We start from the raw sequence: 19,127 nt of genomic DNA on the forward strand, positions 1-19,127 counted from the left end.
AAAGGATTTCACTAGACATAAATGCTGTTAACCATATTTTTTGGTGGAGTTTTTTAACTTGGTGTCAACCACATACTTCAAATGATTGATAAGTGTTCTTACATACTTTTTAAAGTATAAGTAGTTTAAACTGTCTGAAAGATGGTACTTTTTAATCTAAGTTCTTAATATTACTGTATTGGTGGTATGGTTAAAATAGAGATTAATTTTCCATGTAAAAAGCAAATACTCTAATAATTTCACTATGCTGAAACTAATACTAGTTAGATATAGCCAATCTCCACTGAAAGAATATTTGAATCTATTTTAGACATTTATAATATGAGACATGGATGTAGGAAGGCTTATAATAATCAATAATAGCATTATAAATACTAAAATTAAAAAATATATAGCCTGTTTGATTATTACTAAGTTGATAATATATTGATCACATGGCTTGAACTTTTTGGTCCCCTTCACTACTCTTTAGTTGAGATTTTCTTTCTCATGTATGTTTATAGTTTTTTTTTTTTTGGGGGGGGGGTTTAATGGGAGAGAAATAGAAGCCATGAACATAGTGTATAAAGCAGAGCTGTCAAATATGGGCAGTAGGCTCTATCTGGGCATTCCTAATGTTGTCTGGATCAAGTTAAAATGTAAATAGAACATACATTATAAATAGTATATGGTTTCAAAATCAACATGAATTCCTCAGGGATCCTTATATATGGATTAGTATCTCCATTTCTGTCTGAATTTTCCAGTTAGTATGGACACATAATTCATATATGGAGGGATTATTTTGGAGAAATGTGGTGCTTTCTGTAAAAAAAAAAAAAAAAAAAAAAGCTAATTTTGTGTTTGAGATAAAACTGGAAAAGTAGTTTGTCAGTAACCCATGATTCACAATAAAGTGTCTGAGCCAATAAATATGCATCTTATCTGACGACCTGTCGCTTTCCAGTTTTTCAGGGAAACTAGGATTTAGTAACCTCTTGTGATATAACTATTCTGTTGTTCTCTGCATTCATGGTGTATAAGCTTTCTGTTTCTTGTTTGAATCAGTTTGTAATTTCCATTATATTTTATTTTTCATGTCTATCTCAACAATACAAAATCTTCCATATTCTGTTTCTTTGTGGTGTTGCTTTTGCTCTTAATTTTCTTACTTCTTAAGACACCATAATCAAGATTTTGTTGATTGAAAAGTTTATTTGCTATTTCTTATATTATCTATTTCTTAAGCAGCTATAAACTTGGGACTTTTGTTTTCAATTGCTGATTAATCAAATCTAGAATTTCCTATATGTTTTTGTTTTCCAGATCCCTTTCTCTTTCTCTTGTATTTATCAACTAGATCGATGAAATTTTACAATGCCTTCTTGCAGATCTCTAATAGATTTTTCAGCTTATTTTTTTTCCCATGGATGCTGTTCCCCCATCTAACTTTTTGGGAATATCCCTTAATAGTTTTACTTCTCCCATATGATTCTTACTGTGGCAATGACAGTTCTATACAATCTCTATACTCTGAAATACTTATATATTTTCTTTCAAATATTGTAGAAAAATGGACTTGAATCATGATGGCAATAATAGCAGTTTTTTAAAATTACTTCTGCAAAGGTAGATTCATGCTATCAAACTAAAATGTGCTCTTTATAAATTCCAGTCCAAGAATGCCTATTTCTTTTTCAAAGTAATTTAAGATAGTTTTTGTCATTTATTTGCAATTTTGTGTACTTTCTGGAGTTAGTTTAAGACAATATTTTCAATGATCTTGGAGTCTTAACCTTTCCTCTTAAATTATAGTAGTACCTTAATTACATTATTTTAGCTAATCTAGGTTTAAGGATGAAACTTTTTTTTTTTAAAAATGATAGTCCTAAATTGATAGGTAATATAGTGTTATGTGACATGGGGGGGATCATTGATAAAAACTTGTTTGGAACTAGCAATATCTGATTTCAATTTTAATATGATATAATAATGAAAGTATTCATATCTTCAGCTAATATTATGTATGCTAGTGATTTGCACTGAAGCATTTCCAGAATATGGGATATTGGTTATTTCTGATTTGTCACAAATCTCTACTTTTCCTATGGAAGTTGAACTTGGAGGTATTTTTTTTTTCTGTGTCAAACACATAATTTTGGTAATTTTGAGTGCAGTCAGCTCGTAAACCTATGCTTCTCCTTATATTTCTTAGATTTAATAGAGACAGTTATTTAATATTAGCTGGGGTACTAACTCAATCAGTAATATCATGAAAATTCAAATGACCTGCATTTCCTAACAAGCAAAAATGTGAAGCATATAGAGTCCTAGATATGCATCACCCTTACAGGCAGCCTATTCTTTTATCATTGCCTCCATTTTCATAACCTGGACATAAGTTTGATGTTTTAGAAGGATGTTATTATTACTATTGTTATCCCAAAGTAATGCTTTTTAGGAGTGAAAGCACATTTTCAAAACCATATAGAGAAGGACAGACATTTTAGCTGAGTTCTAGGATCAGTGAATAAATGATAGACGGGATGTGCCTTCCTGCTTATGTGATCCTGTGCAAGTCATGTAACCCAAGGTTAAATTTCCTCATCAGCAAAATGAAGCTAATAATATCTGGGCTATATAACTTATGGGATTTCTATAAGCATTACTTTATAAACTGGAAAACACTATACAGATGCAATGTATTATAAAATAACAACCACTTCATACTCATTTCTACCCTTTCACTTCTCAATTGTGTTTTCCAAACTGCAGGTTACTTTGTCCTTTTAAAAGAAATTTGATTTCATCAGAATAAAAGGAGGAATCAAAGCCATTTTAAGATTTAACAGCTTTTTTTTTGCTCCTCAATTTAATTAATAGGCTTCATATTGAACCAATAGGGTCTTTTTGACACATGGGGTTAGATGTGGAACATTAGTCATTTTGTATCCATCCATTTTCCTACTAAATTGTTTTCATCAGTAATATTATCCATGTTTTAGTAGCTATTCTTCAGAAATCAGTGTGGATTGTGGGCTATTTTCCTCTTTTTCTTATCCAAAGAAAAGTCAATATCTGCCTGGAAAGTAGAAGCTGGGCTGTATATGACAAGGGGATGGGGAGAAGAGACAAAAGCAATCTCTACTCTCATTGGGACCAATAAATAGTAAGATTTTTAAAAGGACTTTTAAAATATTTATTTAAAATAAATAGAAAAAAACACTTCCATGTGCATAGCAAACCGTGAAAGAATTCAAAATGTGATAATAAATTTCCATTTCAAGAAAGCCTACATAATAAATACTAAACATTGTATTAAGAACTGTCCATCTTTTCTTTATTTCCTGGTACTTTTTCTTTTCCTTTCTATTGTGCACAAAAAAGACTTTTATAGTAAGAATTAGGAGGGAGAACTTTACCGGAGGACCCCCTCATACTCTAGATTATGATTGATTAACATGCAAATTTGGGACCAAAAGTTGCTCTCCTTCAGAAGTTTATGCTTTCTTTTTCTCCTTTTATAGAAAGTTGTGAATTGTGTGTTTGAAAATGGTGAATCTTTATCAGCATAGTGGGACTTAATGGTTGCTTTTTTAGGCACTTCAATTTTAGATACCACTTTTGGAAAAAAATGACATTTCCGTTGTAATATTGTAACCATCATGATTGAAAAGGGGGTTGGATGTGTTATGTATCAAGACTGAGATTTAAAAGCTAAGACAAGTGAGAAAATGTAGCCATTGTCAGAGACTCCCTTGACATAAATAGTCCAAGTATACACTGGCAGATTTTATATTAAATGTTTTATTAACAATTTACATCACCTTTAATTTTAAGCATATGTTCCCTTCCCTACCAAATAAGATATCCCTTTTAAAGAAAAGAATAAAAATATAATAAAGTGGTTAAAAATCTATTTAGTCTGACAGTTCAAGATAGTTGTTGTTCCATATTCTTGTTTAAAAAAATAAAGGGAGGGAGATACATTTTCTCATCCCTTCTCCAAGGCCAATATTGGTCATTTTAGCTATCCAGAACTGTATTTAATTTTTATCTTAATTTACATTGTTTTATTTAACATATTATATTTATTATCTTTGTTTTGCTACCTTTACTTTGTATCAAGTCATATAAACCTTCCTGTATTGCTTTATATTCATCATAGTCATTGATTTCTATGGTACAGTAATATTCCATTATATTCCTATACCATGGTTATTCATTTCCTAACCAATACACATTTACTTGTTTTCATGTTTTGTTTATTTTGATTTTTTTGCTACTACAAATATTTTGTTATATATAAATGTTTCTTTTAAGGACAAGGATCTTTGGAACAAAGATCATTTTAGTCACTTTCAAAACATTATTTCTGATTATTTTCTAAGTATAGCCAGATCAATTCCTAGGTCTTCAACTTTTAGAGGATCTGTAGTACCTGTCTGCAAAAAAACTTCAAATGATTATTAGGCATAATGTAGAAGTAATTTCTGTTTGGGTATAAACTAGACGATATGGTCTTGAGATCCTTTCTGATTCAGATTCTGTGTCTGTGAGAGATTTGCAAGACCTGTGTTCTACTTGTGCTCTTTCCCAGTGAGTGGTATGGCCTAAGGCAACTCACCAACTGGCCTTAGATTTTTCATTTATGAAGAAAGGACACTGGACTAAATAATTACCAAGAGCCAATCCAGCTCTAAAAATAGTGTTTTTAACTACATGCCTTACTAACAAAATTTAAATTGACCTCTCCTCAATTTGTTCTTGTCTTATGAGAAAATCCTATATTCATTTTCTTAGAATCTGATTGTCAATAAACATATTGACTTCTTTTCTATTCCCAAAATATTATTTTAAAAAAATCATACTTTTAGATTGTTTTCTTTGGAAAGTTTCAAACTATAGCTTTTTTAAAAAAATCAGGAGAATTTCACTTTTCTTCCCTGCTCTTTTTGCAGGCTTACACCCACCTAATTCTGTGGCTTGGATACTGCTGTTCCATTCTCTTTCTAACTCATATACCAGCTGGAGCTTTTTGTTTAGTTTTGTTAGCAATGTGTTTTTCATCTCATCTATGGTGCTCTCAGGACCCCAAGAACCTTCACAAAATAAGACGCCCATGTGGAAAAATGTGACGGTGATTCTCATTCTTTTCATATGACCTGCAGTGGTTGTGACTTTAGTGGGAGCTACCCAACCAAAGGTGTAGGGGGGCTGGTTTTGAAGGCCTATTCTTTTCAGTTTATAACGCAAAGCACAGGTGAAACTGAGGTAGCTCAGACAATTAAAGAAAAAAGCTTTTATATATCCATGCAATAATGAGCATTCCAACAGCACTTTAAAAATTTGCAAAACATTTTACATATATTATTTCTCTTGAGTCTCTTAATATGAAGCAGGTAGTTTAATAATTTAATAATAATACTATAGATATTATTACCAAGGAAACTAAAATTTAGAGAGGTTAAGAGACTTGCCCATAGTCACATCAAGTTAAGTATTACTGGTAGGATTTGATGCTAGCACTGGATTCATACTATCATGCTCCCACTCTCTGTCTCTCTATTTAGTACATTTATCTCTTAACTACATTTAATCCTATGACTTCATCTCAGAAGTATCCTGAAATGTAAAAAAACTTCTTAATATTTTCATGAAATTTACTTTAATACCAAGGATGCCTCTAATCGATACTACCTTCAAGATTTGGATTCCTTCTGAGGGGAATGAGGAGGGACATAGTGTTGTAAGGCCCTTTTCACTGAACTTAAACTATCCAAATAACTTACAGTTGCAGAGGGCTTTTCTTTCCCCCATATTCTGGCTTACTTGCTTGCACTTCCTCCAGCCTACGGACCATGCCTCTTTTTTCTCACCAAGAAGTTGGAACTCAGGAACCCTGTTACATCTCTATCCTCACTCCTGATGAGAGAGATTCTAAAAGCCTTTTTTCTTCAAAAGGTTGATGTTACTGATGTTCCTTTTTCTCTCTACTATGCTGGGTCCTGGAATTCTTAAACTTGGAGTGCTAGGTGTTTCCCAGATATACTCATATCTTTCTAGAAGACTGGTTTTCTGAAATTGTGGTGCAGTCATTATTTTCATCTTCTATGAGTGAAAGTACAAGTAAACTTCATATGATTCTACTTCAAAGCTGCCACTTGAAATTGGAGAGGAGGTTAGAGGTTGGAAGAAATCAAATGTAAGCATGTGCCTAGACTCCTCAGTGATCTCAATGGAGCTTTGTGGGATTCTGGTCAGTTCTTCAAAAAAGGCAAAAGGGAAAAGGAAATCAATGACATTAAGTCATTTTTTAAGGGATTAATTGATTTACAATAGCCTAGGCTAATTAATTCATTAATGTCACCTCTTCCCCCTTTCCCTCCCCAAAGGAAGCTCATTATACTATATATCTCATTGCATTGATCCTGAAACTATCTTGATCAATTCCAGTTTGAGCCCAAACGTTTAAAAACAGAATAGTTATCAGAGCTTAAGCAAACTAAAATTTCTTTCCAAAGAATATTAGAGAATTTGGAGTTTGATTAGAAAATCTGAGTTTCATTGGTTATTTACTATATGATCTTGGCCCAATTAAACTTTCTGGGACTCTTTCAGTTCTGGGTCCTCCCCCTGTCTCCCCATTTCTTACTAATTGACAAGGAAAAACAAAACCTCAAGCAAAGAAATTCTCACATTAGGGTGTGTTTTTTTAAAAAGAGAGAAAAATATACTTTAATTTTTACTCTGAGTCCATCAGCTCTATATGTGAAGGTAGATAGCATGGTCATTTTAAGTCCTTTGGAACTATGGTTGGTAATTGACAATGAAGGACTGTGTGTTTATTGGTATATGGTAGCTATAGAAGGGGAACAGTAGAGCATATATGATGTGGGACTTGGAGTCAGGAAAACCTGGATGAAGATGTGTGATCATGAGGTTGTTACTTAACCTTGTTGAGTTGTTTCTTTATTTCTGAAATAGAAATAGTAGTTCCTACCTAATAGGATTGTTTTGAAACATGTAAAGAGTTTGTAAACTTAAAAGCCCCATGAAAAGGTCACATCATTATCATCAACTTATTATTAGTGAGCTGTCTAAGGACATTTAGTTTATCTACTAGACAGAAGCAACATCAAATTAGAAGAAAGAATAAGGATGAGACAACACTGTGAGCAATTTCAACAATGCTCCATTACATTGTAGAGAGGTTACAATGAGTTTTAGTGAAAGAAATGATCCACCCTGATAAAATCATGAACCCCTGAAGCAAATATGATATGAAACATTATATTTGCATAACATTTTCCTTATAATAATCTTTGGTTACTACTAAAATAATAATTAAATGAAATAGTTAATAATAAAAGCATTATTCTGTCTTATTCTATAGAAAAAGACTCGCCAATAAACAGAATTTAAACACAGTGTCAATGCCCTCTCCATTAAACCAAACTTCCTCTTACCTAAGCACAAGAAACATATAAGTGTCCAATCACTAGTCTTTGAACATATTAAGCATGTTATAGAAGGAATGAAAAGATGAAAATTGGGGGATAAGTGGTCCAATAACTGATCCTAAGATTTACTTAATATGACATTGTTTTTCTTTTTCTCACAATAACTTGGGAGACACAAAGAGAAATAATTTCTTTTCCTTAGTGGGTCATTTTTTCCCCAGTTAGAGAAAACTAAATCTTAGGAAGATTGAGTTGCTGGTCAAAGATCATGCTAAATAGTATATACCAAATACAGGATCTCTGACTCCAGAAATCCTGACTCATTAAATACACGTACAATTTTAAATGACATGAATTTTTAAACATTTAGCTAAAATATAAAATGGGCTTTGAAGTTTACATTGTGATTAACTCTGGAAGCCTATATAATGAAAGTCTCATGTTTTCTAATTCAGGACTTTTTTAACTTTCCCCACTCATGTCCCTTTTTTGCCTGAGAAACTTTTACCTGACCTTCACAGTTATGTGATCCCATGTGTGGTCACAAGCTTTAAAAACTTTGTTCTATTTAAACCATATTTAAGTATCTCAAATTTTCAGCTATTAAAGTTTAAAATTGTATTAATACTTGGGAAATTAATTATTGGGAAATTAACACTTGGGAAACTTCATATAATGATGACAAAATTACCTGGCTGATGACAAGACAATGATTTTTTTTACATTTAGTGTGGCTTACCTTTAGTATTATTAAGCTTACTGAAATTGTATGATATTCAATGTCACTTTAGAAAACTCATTGCCAAAAATTAGAAAGTAAAAAAACACCTGCTAATTCATTTTGATATTTATTAGAGAATAAACTGAATTATTATAAACAGTAAAATAATGAAATAATAATCATGAATCATAAATGTGTGCTTTTCTTCATTTTCATAAAAAAAGCTGAATTTGATTAATTTAAATTAAGTACCAACCTGCTTTGCTGTGTTCCAAATATATGTAGTTTCTGAAAGGCACATTGGGAGAAATTTTTTTATAATGATTCTGCCAATGAAGGTCTTATAATTTTCACATGAAATGAACAGTCACAATTATCAATAAAATAGCATTTAAAATGCAAAAAAAGAAAAGATTATTGGCTTTTTTTTCCCCAAGCCACAGTAGATGGTTTGGGAAAAATAGCTTTTAGACACTGAATATTTTTTGAGTGATATTATGTGGGAAGTTTACCTGCCCTAGTGATCTCCAGTCCAAGCTAGCACTACCGATGTAAATGTGCTGTTTATCAACGATCCAGAAGGACGATTGGAGTCGACCTTTGTTGTAAGCATTCATGTCAATGTATGTCACCTCTGCACCTAGGAGTTCAAAGACATAATATTAACAATCTCTATTTAAGGATCCACAATGAATGATATGAAAGGAAATTTCAGAAGGGGAAAATAATGTATCCCTACAACTATTAGACATGTTTGAAGAAAAACTCTAAATGTCTATATGGAAATTTCATTACTTTATAAAGGACATGTAAATTTTATATTTATTTATTTAAAATTTTTTTTAAATAATGTTTTTTTTATTTTCAAAATATATGCCCAGATAATTTGACAACATTGACCCTTGCATAGCCTTGTGTTTCAGATTTTTTTTTCCTCTTTCCCCTTCCCCCCTCCCCAGATGGCAAGCAATTCAATATATGTTAAACATGTTTTAGTATATGTTAAATCCAATATCTATAAGCATATTTAAACAATTTTCTTGTTGCACAAAAGAAATCAGATAAAAAATAAAGTAAATGAGTAAGAAAACACAATGCAAGTGAACAACAGTAGAAAGAGTGAGAATGTTATATTGTGATCCACATTCAGTTCCTACAGTCTTCTCTCTGAGTGTAGATGGCTCTCTTCATCATAAGATCATTGGAACTGGCATCAATCATCTCATTGTTAGAATCATGTTTATCAGAATTGATCGTCATGTAATATTGATGTTGTCAGAACACATTAATTTTATTGGTCATTATTTACACTCCATATATTTGATCACCTTGCATCCATTTGGTAACATCTCTGCCTTGCCATTTCTCTTAGCATGGAGTAAAGTACATTATTTAATATAAAAGTACATTTTAAAATCAATTTTAGGATTTCTCTGTTGATTTTCTACATGAATCACTTTCATATTTATTTGTGATATTTGTAGGTGAAGGAAAAGAAAACCAGAATCCGTAGTGTGTGCATTTCAGTCTTAAATATAAAATATAGTAATTGTATTGTCTGAAATGTTAAATTAAAAATTTTGTAGGGTTGACATAAAATTCTAATTAGTAAGTTTTGTGAAAAAAATTGACTTTCTCCTTTTAGAAAATGCCTTTAATATCAATATATTTAGACGGTTCTCTCACAGAGCATCTTTGAAGATTAAGAGATTTGTTTAATAAACAAGCATTTAACATTTATTTTCAAAAGATTTATTTGAGAAAATTCACTTTTTCATTTTCTTATTTTAAATGTCTCCCAAATTTAAATGGAAAAAAGTATAGTGCAATATCTTGAGGCATATATATATCACATGGCCCTCTTGAGAGATTTTTACTTCCTTGATACATGACACATTTGTCCACAAGTATCTGTGAATATAACATCACATAGTCAATATCCATCAGAAAACTGGTAGATTACAGGTGCTGAAACATTTTTTGATCTGATCACCATTTATTTAATTGATAGATGAATTTCTTAGTTGAGCCTTTTGACCATCAAAAGATATGAATATGACATAGTATATAATAAATGGTCCTTGTGCTTACTTTCTGGTTATTTTAAAAACTATTATTTTAAGTCTTATTACACAGCAAAGAATCCCAAAAGAGCATGCTGTTTAGCACAAAAATGTCAACATGGAAAGAATGGATTAAGCTGTTACTTAAAGATGAAAAAAAAAATAGCTGTAGTTTTTGATAGTCAACCTAACAGAATCTCAGCAGTGGGTAATTACAAAGTCTCAGGATTAGAGGGGACTTCAGTGGCCATCTGGTCCAGCTACAACCTGAAAAATCTTTTTTCCATTACATCTGACAAATGGTCATCTAGCCTTTTCTTGAAGACCTTCAAAGAAAGGTCTAATATTCAAGAGGAGTCTATTATTTTGAGATACTTTTAATAATAAGGTTTTCCTTATTAGAAACTTGAATTTATCTATCTGCATCTTCTACCAATGCACCTCCTTGTTGAAGCTAAATATTTCCCTTTTTTTTAAACTAATGAATCAATCAACAAAAATTTATTAAATTCCTATTATTTTGTAGGAATGTACTAGAAATGCAGAGGCAAAAGTGGAGTCCTTTTTCTCAAGGAGTTAAATTTTTTTTTCATTGTCTCAAGTTTATTTTTTTTCCTTTTTTTTTTTTTTTTTAATTTAATAGCCTTTTATTTACAAGTTATATGTATGGGTAACTTTACAGCATTAACAATTGCCAAACCTCTTGTTCCAATTTTTCACCTCTTACTCCCCACCCCCTCCCCCAGATGGCAGGATGACCAGTAGATGTTAAATATATTAAAATATAAATTAGATACACAATAAGTATACATGACCAAACCGTTATTTTGCTATATAAAAAGAATCAGACTCTGAAATATTGTACAATTAGCTTGTGAAGGAAATAAAAAATGCAGGTGGGCCTAAATATAGGGATTGGGAATTCAATGTAATGGTTTTTAGTCATCTCCCAGAGTTCTTTCTCTGGGCATAGCTGGTTCAGTTCATTACTGCTCCATTGGAAATGATTTGGTTGATCTCATTGCTGAGGATGGCCAGGTCCATCAGAACTGGTCATCATCTAGTATTATTGTTGAAGTATATAATGATCTCCTGGTCTTGCTCATTTCACTCAGCATCAGTTCGTGTAAGTCTCTCCAGGCCTTTCTGAAATCATCCTTGTTGGTCATTTCTTACAGAACAATAATATTCCATAATATTCATATACCACAATTTATTCAGCCATTCTCCAACTGATGGGCATCCACTCAGTTTCAAGGAGTTAAATTTTTTGGGGGTAGTATATGTAGTCATGTCAACTAATATTTATTAGGCATCTATTGTTTGCCAAGCACTGTGCTTATAAAAGCTAATATAAGAACATAAAAAATACAAATACTAACTAATTTGGTGGAGAATCATTCATATTTGGATAAGCCTAACATATGACATGATACTTGAGCTGAGCTTTGAAGGAAACTAGAGATTGTAAGAGTCAGAAGATGATAAGGGACAGTTTGTATCATGATAGTAGATGGAGAGAAAAATGGAGAATCTTCTGTGAGGAATAGCAAGAAAGTCAGTTTGTATCAAAGAGTGTGTGAAAGGAAATAATTAGGATTAAAACTAAAATATTAGGAATAAAAAAGGTAGTCTGGGACCAGGTTGTAAACAACCGTTAAATACCAAAAGTGGGAAGCCACTAAATTTTCACAGGCAAGCTAATGTCAAAGCTGGACCTATTAGGAATGTCACTGTGGCAGCTTAATGAAGGACATCTTAGAGAAAAAAGAGACAAGGCAGTGTGTAACTAGGATACTACCCATGTGAGATGGGGAAGAGGGTCTGAAATCCAATTTATTCCTTCACAGCATGATCTTTTGCGATCTTGATTACCTCCCTCAGTATTCTTTTTACCTTATCAATGTCCTTCCTAAAATATGGTCCTAGAACTGAACACAGTCCTCTTGTGTTTTGATTAGGGCAGTGCACACTAGCATTGTCACCTCCGTAGTTTTGAACATGGGCAGCTAGGTAATAAAGTGAATAGAGTGCTGGACCTGACCTGAGTTCAAATGTAGACTCAGGAAGACCCAGCTTCTTGAGTTTTTCGTTTTCAGCTTTCTTTAGTTTAAGATAGTAATTAGTTAGGTAACTCTGGACAAGTCACATAAACCCAATTGCCGCAGTTTCCTCATCTGTAAAATGACCTGAAGAAGGAAATGGCAAACTATTCCAGTATCTGCCCCCCCAAACCCCAAATGGGGGTTACGAAGAGTCAGACACTTCTAAAACAACTGAACAATGACAAATAAGAAATGATGAGCAGGATGGTCTTTACAAAATGGAGGCAAAGGCTATGTAAATTTGGAAAGAAGTTATTGAATAGTACTTTCTATTTCCTTAGTTTCTAGATTAGTTAGTTTCCCTTAGTTCCTAGATTTTTCTTCTAGTGGATGTTATGTGGTATAGTATACATATTAATAAGTCAGTGACTTTAATCCCATGCATAGCAATAAAATCAGTAGGATTAATGGATTTTCTTTTAAAGTAACATAACTCCAGTCAAAGAAGGGTATCTCAAGGATGATTTAAAGAACCTAGAAAAAAGTAGTTAAAAAGAGATGTCTAATGAGATATGTAAGATATTTTTGAAACAAAAACCAAAGGGAGAAATTATAGCTAAATTGAGACATTTAAGTCCTTGTCACTTTAATGACCCAATCCCATCTCACATGAATGAATGATTCAAGAGAGTCAATATTCTCAGAACAAATTCTTTCTTTAATGTAATGTTTCATTTTTTCATGAATTACATGTAAAAAATTTTCAACATCTGTTTAAAAACTTTTTTAAGTTCCAAATTTTGTCATTTTTTTCCCCCTCATTGAAAAGACAAGCAAATTTGATTATCAGGTTATACATGTACAGTTATGTTAAATATGTTGAAAAAGATACTGACAAAAAAACCCAAGAAAAATAAAGTAGGCAAAAAAGCATGCTTTGATCTGCATTCAGACCCCATCAGTTCTTTCTCTGGAAAAGGAAAGTATTTGTTATCATAAGTCCTTCAGAATTGTCTTAGATGATTATATTACTGAGAATAGTTGTTATTGACAATTCACCATTATGCAGTACTGCTATTACTGTATACAATGTTCCCTTGGCTGTGTTTATTTCACTTTGCATCAGCTCATCTAAGTCTTTCCAAGTTTTTCTGAGAGCATCCTGCTCATCATTTAATATAGTTAAATAGTATTCCATCATAATCATATACACTAAGGTCTTCAGCCAATCTCAATTGATGGATATCCTCTTAATTTACAATTCTTTGCCACCACTAATAGAGCTGTTATAAATTTTTTTGTACATACAAGTCCTTTTCCTTTCTGTTTTTTGTCTCTTTGAAAGACAGGAGTGGAATTGCTTGATCAAAGAGTATACATGGTTTTATAGACCTCTGGGCATAGTTCCAAAGTGCTCTACAGAAGGACTAGATCAGTATACAACTTCATTAACAGTGCATTAGTGTGTCAATTTTCCTACATCCCCTCCATCATTTTTAAATTTCCCTTTTCTGTCATATTAGCCAATCTAATAGATGTAGTGTGGTAGTTCAGAGCTATTTTAATTTGTATTTCTCTATTCAATAGTGTTTTAGAGCATTTTTTCATATGAAAATAAATAGCTTTAATTTCTTTGAAAACCACATCTGCATATTGTTTGACTATTTATTAATCAAGGAACAATCAGAACAAATTCTTAGTAAATAGAAATAGATGACCCAATATGACCTTTTCTGAAATCCAGCTAAAAATTTCAAAATATCTTAGTCTGAAGAAGTGACTATTTATGGAATTTCAATGACTAATGGCAAAAACAAAAAAAGCAGTGAAAGACTTCAGATCTCTGATCAGCTCAATAATAAATTGTTATTATAGATGACTGATGGTGAAACATTGACTATTCTCTTTTTGTCAGAGAGGAGGAAAACTGTAAGTATTGCTTTCATACAGGTCAATGCTTTTTTTTTAAAATGATAGTATTTTCTCCATTCTTCATCTTTCAGCCATAGAGAATAACTATCCTCTTTCTAAAATAAGTAAGCCCCTCACACATCCTCTTCTCTGAATTTATTTTCCTATCTGCTGGTCCTTGCTCTTTCTTCTTATGTGCTCACACTGCTACTGTTTGTCTTATAATAACCACTTTTTTTTTTGGCCTGGGCACTACTTACCATATCCAATATATACATATAGAGCATGTAAGTTTCCTAGTTGATATGTTCAGCCCTTTTTTTGGGTGGACCAGCACTTGTGATTTTATTGGTAAAAGGAACTTCTAAGGAGGAAACTCCATCTAGCAAGGTAAATTAGTACCTGTTCTCCAACATAGAGTGTTGGAGAATTTCCTGAGTCACTGAGAGATCAACCCAGAGTCACATATCCAATGTATATCAGAAATGGGGCTTGGATCCAAGTCTTCTTAACCTCAAGTATAGTACTCTTATCTACTATGCTACTATCTTCCCAATGAGCTTAGAATTTCAGGATATTTCCTCTAGTTATTTTTCTATAGGTTTGTAATACACTTTCTTTAAATATTAATGTTGAACTACAAATAACTCCCAAGAAAAGAGATAAATAGTGCCTCCCTCAGTTTCAGATTTGGCAAGTAACTATGGCAATTATTGATCTAGTAGTGTCAGAAATAATGATTTGTTCTACTTTTCAAATTATATTTCAAAAATTTATGCCATTCTCCTACATCTTCTGACCCTTCAACATCTCAAAGGATGTTATGTATGACTCAGATATTAATGGTATTTAAGCCTTTTTATATTTGGAAAGAGCAAAAGTTTAGTTGTACAGAGGAAAAAGAGAAGGAAATATGTGTGTACACATATGGATTGTGTGTGTCTGTGTATATGTGTATATATATATCTATCTATATATATCACTTATGAGAAGAGAAGAAAAGCTTGTATGGTTTTAGAATAGGAAGCCAGTGAAAATCTTCAGAAAAAACAATTGTTATTTAGGGAAAAAGTTAATTAAAATTTAATTAATAAAAATTACAATTACATGTAAAGTTAGCACAAAGTGAGAGCAAATTATTATCTACTTTTTATTTTTAATATTTCTAACTCAGCAGCTAGTTAATAGAAGCTCCAATCAGTGAGATCCACAAACTAATATTTCAATATGATTAATCAATATTTATGCAGATAAATCTGGATTCCTCCTTAGATGTTGTGCTTTTCTTTTTAAATAACAGGATGTGACCAGAAGAAATTAGTTAAGGAAAAGTATGATAGATATAAATGAAGATGGATATCAGAAGATGGAACTTTATGAACCTCAAGGCAGATTTAAAAAGAGAGAGGAAATTCTAGCTTTCAGAGAAACCATATCCAAAATAAAGGGGATCTGGCCTATGAATTTTGGTTGTTGCAAAATAGCTACTGCTATTCTTGAGAGCCTGCTGGTGCCCCATTTTCTATTCAGCAAACAATCAGGCTGGCCTGAATAGGCACTCTCTTATACCACCCACTCAAGTACAGTATATAAGACATAGGCTTTGTCTAGTACAGAAGTGAAGTCCAGCTGACTTGGGCTATCAGGTGAGAGATGCAAATTATTTAGACCAGGTACTTGCACGACTGAAAACCGATTTGCATGTTAGCATGTTTTAGAACTGATCTTCTGTTCCTCATAATATCTCACATTTATATAGTATTTTAAAGTTTCCAATGTTTGTTCATAATCATGATTATAAGAATGCAATATTGTACAATAAAGTGAACACTGGATTCATAGTCAAAGTCTGGGTTCAAATCTCAGTTCTCCAGTTTCTTAGTGTGATGGCTTTGGGGAATGTAACTGAACCTCACTAGAGTCTCTGAAACTGTGTCTTCATTTACAATCCACATAAGGACAAGGATTTCTTTTTGTCTTTATATCCCCAGCACAGTAAGTGGAGAGTGGATATTTTACAAATTCTTGTTGATGGGTCTATAGTAGGGGAACAAACAATATATGTGAACCTGATAGGGTTCTGGGAGGATCACATGATAAAGTGCATATGAAATGTTTTTAAAAACCATAAATATTAAATAAATGTAAGCTGCTAATTGTCATCATTACTATCATTATCATTTCATTTCTTAACTTTTTTGATAAAGTTTGGATAGAAAGGTCACTGAGATGGAAACCTTGCCTGGAAAAAACCAAGGTATTTATTTATTTATTACCTCCTTTCACTAGATTTCACTCCAATCTAATCCTTAAATTTAGCTTTCAGCCTGTATTATTGTTTGGCATATATTAAGAATTTTATACTCATTGAATCCAAATTAAAATTCGACATCAGCAGACAAAATTTTGATATATAATAGCTAGCATTACAATTTGCTAAGAGCTTTACAAATATCTCATTTGATCATAAAAAAAAATATCTTAAAGTAGGTGTTATTATGATTCCTGCTACATAGTTGGGAAAACTGAGGCAGACAATGTTTAAGTAATTTGCCCAGGGTCACTTAGCTAGCAACCATCTGGGGCTGAATTTTGAACTAAAGTTTTCCAGATTCAGTTATCTATCCCTCGTTGATTATATGATGAAGTACCTACTTTTAAATATGCTTTTTCAGTACAGCCATATAATTTGATCCATCCATAAATATCAAGTGGCAACTAAGAGATTTTGATAAGACCTTTTTATTACTTTAATAGTCATATTTAGTTCTATTTAAGAGTTATGATAAAATGATTTAAGTCTAGGTAGAATCATATTGAACTTAAACTGTCTACATAAAAAAAGATCATATTTTATATCAATGGTTCTTGACATTATTGTAATGGTGGCATGATTTCAGTAGACAACCATCTTTTATGTGTATATCAAATACATTAGTGCTTTCATTATTTTTCACACACACATTTGTATACACACATATGAAGTATGTGTGTATGGATATGTGTGTATAGTTGCTTTATATGACCAAACCACAATTGTGAAATTAAATCAAAGAATTTCTGATTATCAGTGAAAGTACAATAAATATAAGCTCCTTTTAGGTAAATTATTCAGTAATGATGGAAATACTAAACAAATTGTTCTTGATAGTACAGAGATTTTCTGCTCCTTACCAAAATATTCTATGCAATTACAGATTGTTGATTTTTTTTAAGTCATGATATGATCCATGAATGCTTTGTATGACATAAATAGATAATTGACTTCCATTTTGAGGAGTCATTAATCTTTGCATTCCTCAGTAATAAATATATAATGCTGCTTGTTAAAATATATATATGTATATATATATATGCTTGTATCAGAGAGAAAGCTGGAATGGTACTTTACTAGTAATTTCTATAGCCTAGAATTCTTAAATCAGTAATCATATGATTTACTCAGAACTGATACTTTCCAGATTTTACAAAAATAATTAAGAATATCAGTTATTTCCCTTTGTTTATTCATTCTATCATGTCTTGTATTAATAGTACATGGCCATTCTATTCTATATTTAATTTGTTAGACTTTCATTTTATAGGAATTCTTTAGATCAGGAAATTTTCTCCTCCAGGGATTCTTTGTCTACTCTCTTTTTCCAATGAATTTTTAAAATTCTCCATCCTGTTTTGATAACTGGAATCACTTTAAGCTTCTGATTTTTATTTTGCTGATTAGGAATACAGAAAATTATTTGTTTTTTTGTTGTCTCTTCATTATGTTTTGAGCTTCAGAGTAGGAACTCCCTTTTGCCTTTCCTCCATATTCCCAGAACTAAGCACATAGTAAGCTCTTAATAAATACTTACTGATCGATTAATAGAAAAATATGGATAAATTTCAAGGATAAATTGTGATTTTCCACTAGTGGACAGACTCTTTACTTTGAGGAGATCATGGGTACATTGAAGTATTTAAGTTTCAAAGGTTATTTTCTCACTATCCACAGTCACAAGTTCCTCTCTAACACAGGTTAGAAGATACCATGATCAAAGAAACCATCATTTAAATCAGTGGTTCTCAAAGCATGACCTAGAAAATTCTGGGGGTTGCTGAAACCCTTTCAAAGGATCTACAAATTCAATGTTAATTTTTATTTTTATTATGGTAAGTATCTATAAACATAGTCCTCACAAACAAAAATCTTTTGGACAGATCTTTACTAATCTAAACCAGTGGCTTTTATTGTCCTATCATTCCCCACTTATACTGATAGCTTCTGTTTAATTCTGCTTTCATATTCATGTCTTCTTAATTTGGCCTGGTTCTCTTTAGCTATTTCTGAGGGCTGATTTTTACGTCTACATGAGTAGGAAAGCCAAAAAAAAATTTTTGTGCCTCTTTCTGTTTTTGACCCTCTTCATAATCTCAAGCTTGCTTTATTTGTACTTCTTTCATTTCCTGGGAGTTATTTTCTTTACTCAAATGAAATTTAAGCATTTAAAAAGAAATTCAAAAGAAGTAAGACTGCACAACTCCTCAATCTTTTATAGGGAGTCTTTTGTTCTACAATAGAAAAGCATTTTTGAATATACTGAAAGGGTTTTCATAAATTGTTCCATCATAAAGGTATTCAATTCCACTTAATAGTGGAACTGTGGGAAAATTACAGTGCTTCTAAAAATGTGAGAGTTCACCATGGGAGGCATTAGGTAACATATTAGTATGTGTGTTCTGATGCTTATTCTCTTCTTCACAAATTCTTTTTTTCCAATGCTTGAGTTAGAGAAATTTAATCACAGCTTGTGAAAACTGTTCTTAACTGAAATTTGTCAGATTTTAGCTCACCACTTGTTTCACCTTCAAATGACAGCCTAAAACCCACAGAAAAGAAAACTTCCAGGAGGGAGATCCATATCTAAGCAGAAGACAGGTGAATCAATGATTTCAGTGGCATGGGCAA

At 32.0% G+C, this 19,127-nt stretch overlaps 1 protein-coding gene across 3 annotated transcripts in view; it reads right to left on the minus strand.

The window, feature by feature from the left end:
* PLD5 (phospholipase D family member 5) overlaps positions 1 to 19,127 on the minus strand; it is a 438,986-nt gene that overhangs the window by 88,740 nt on the left and 331,119 nt on the right. For all 3 annotated transcript variants that reach the window (XM_012547936.3, XM_031966970.1, XM_031966971.1), the window contains one exon: positions 8,676 to 8,803. In XM_012547936.3, coding sequence (XP_012403390.2) covers positions 8,676 to 8,803 — 128 coding nt within the window. The remainder of the gene's footprint in view (positions 1 to 8,675; positions 8,804 to 19,127) is intronic.

This window comes from Sarcophilus harrisii, chromosome 4, assembly GCF_902635505.1.
Source record: "Sarcophilus harrisii chromosome 4, mSarHar1.11, whole genome shotgun sequence".
In the NCBI taxonomy this organism is placed as follows: Eukaryota; Metazoa; Chordata; class Mammalia; order Dasyuromorphia; family Dasyuridae; genus Sarcophilus; species Sarcophilus harrisii.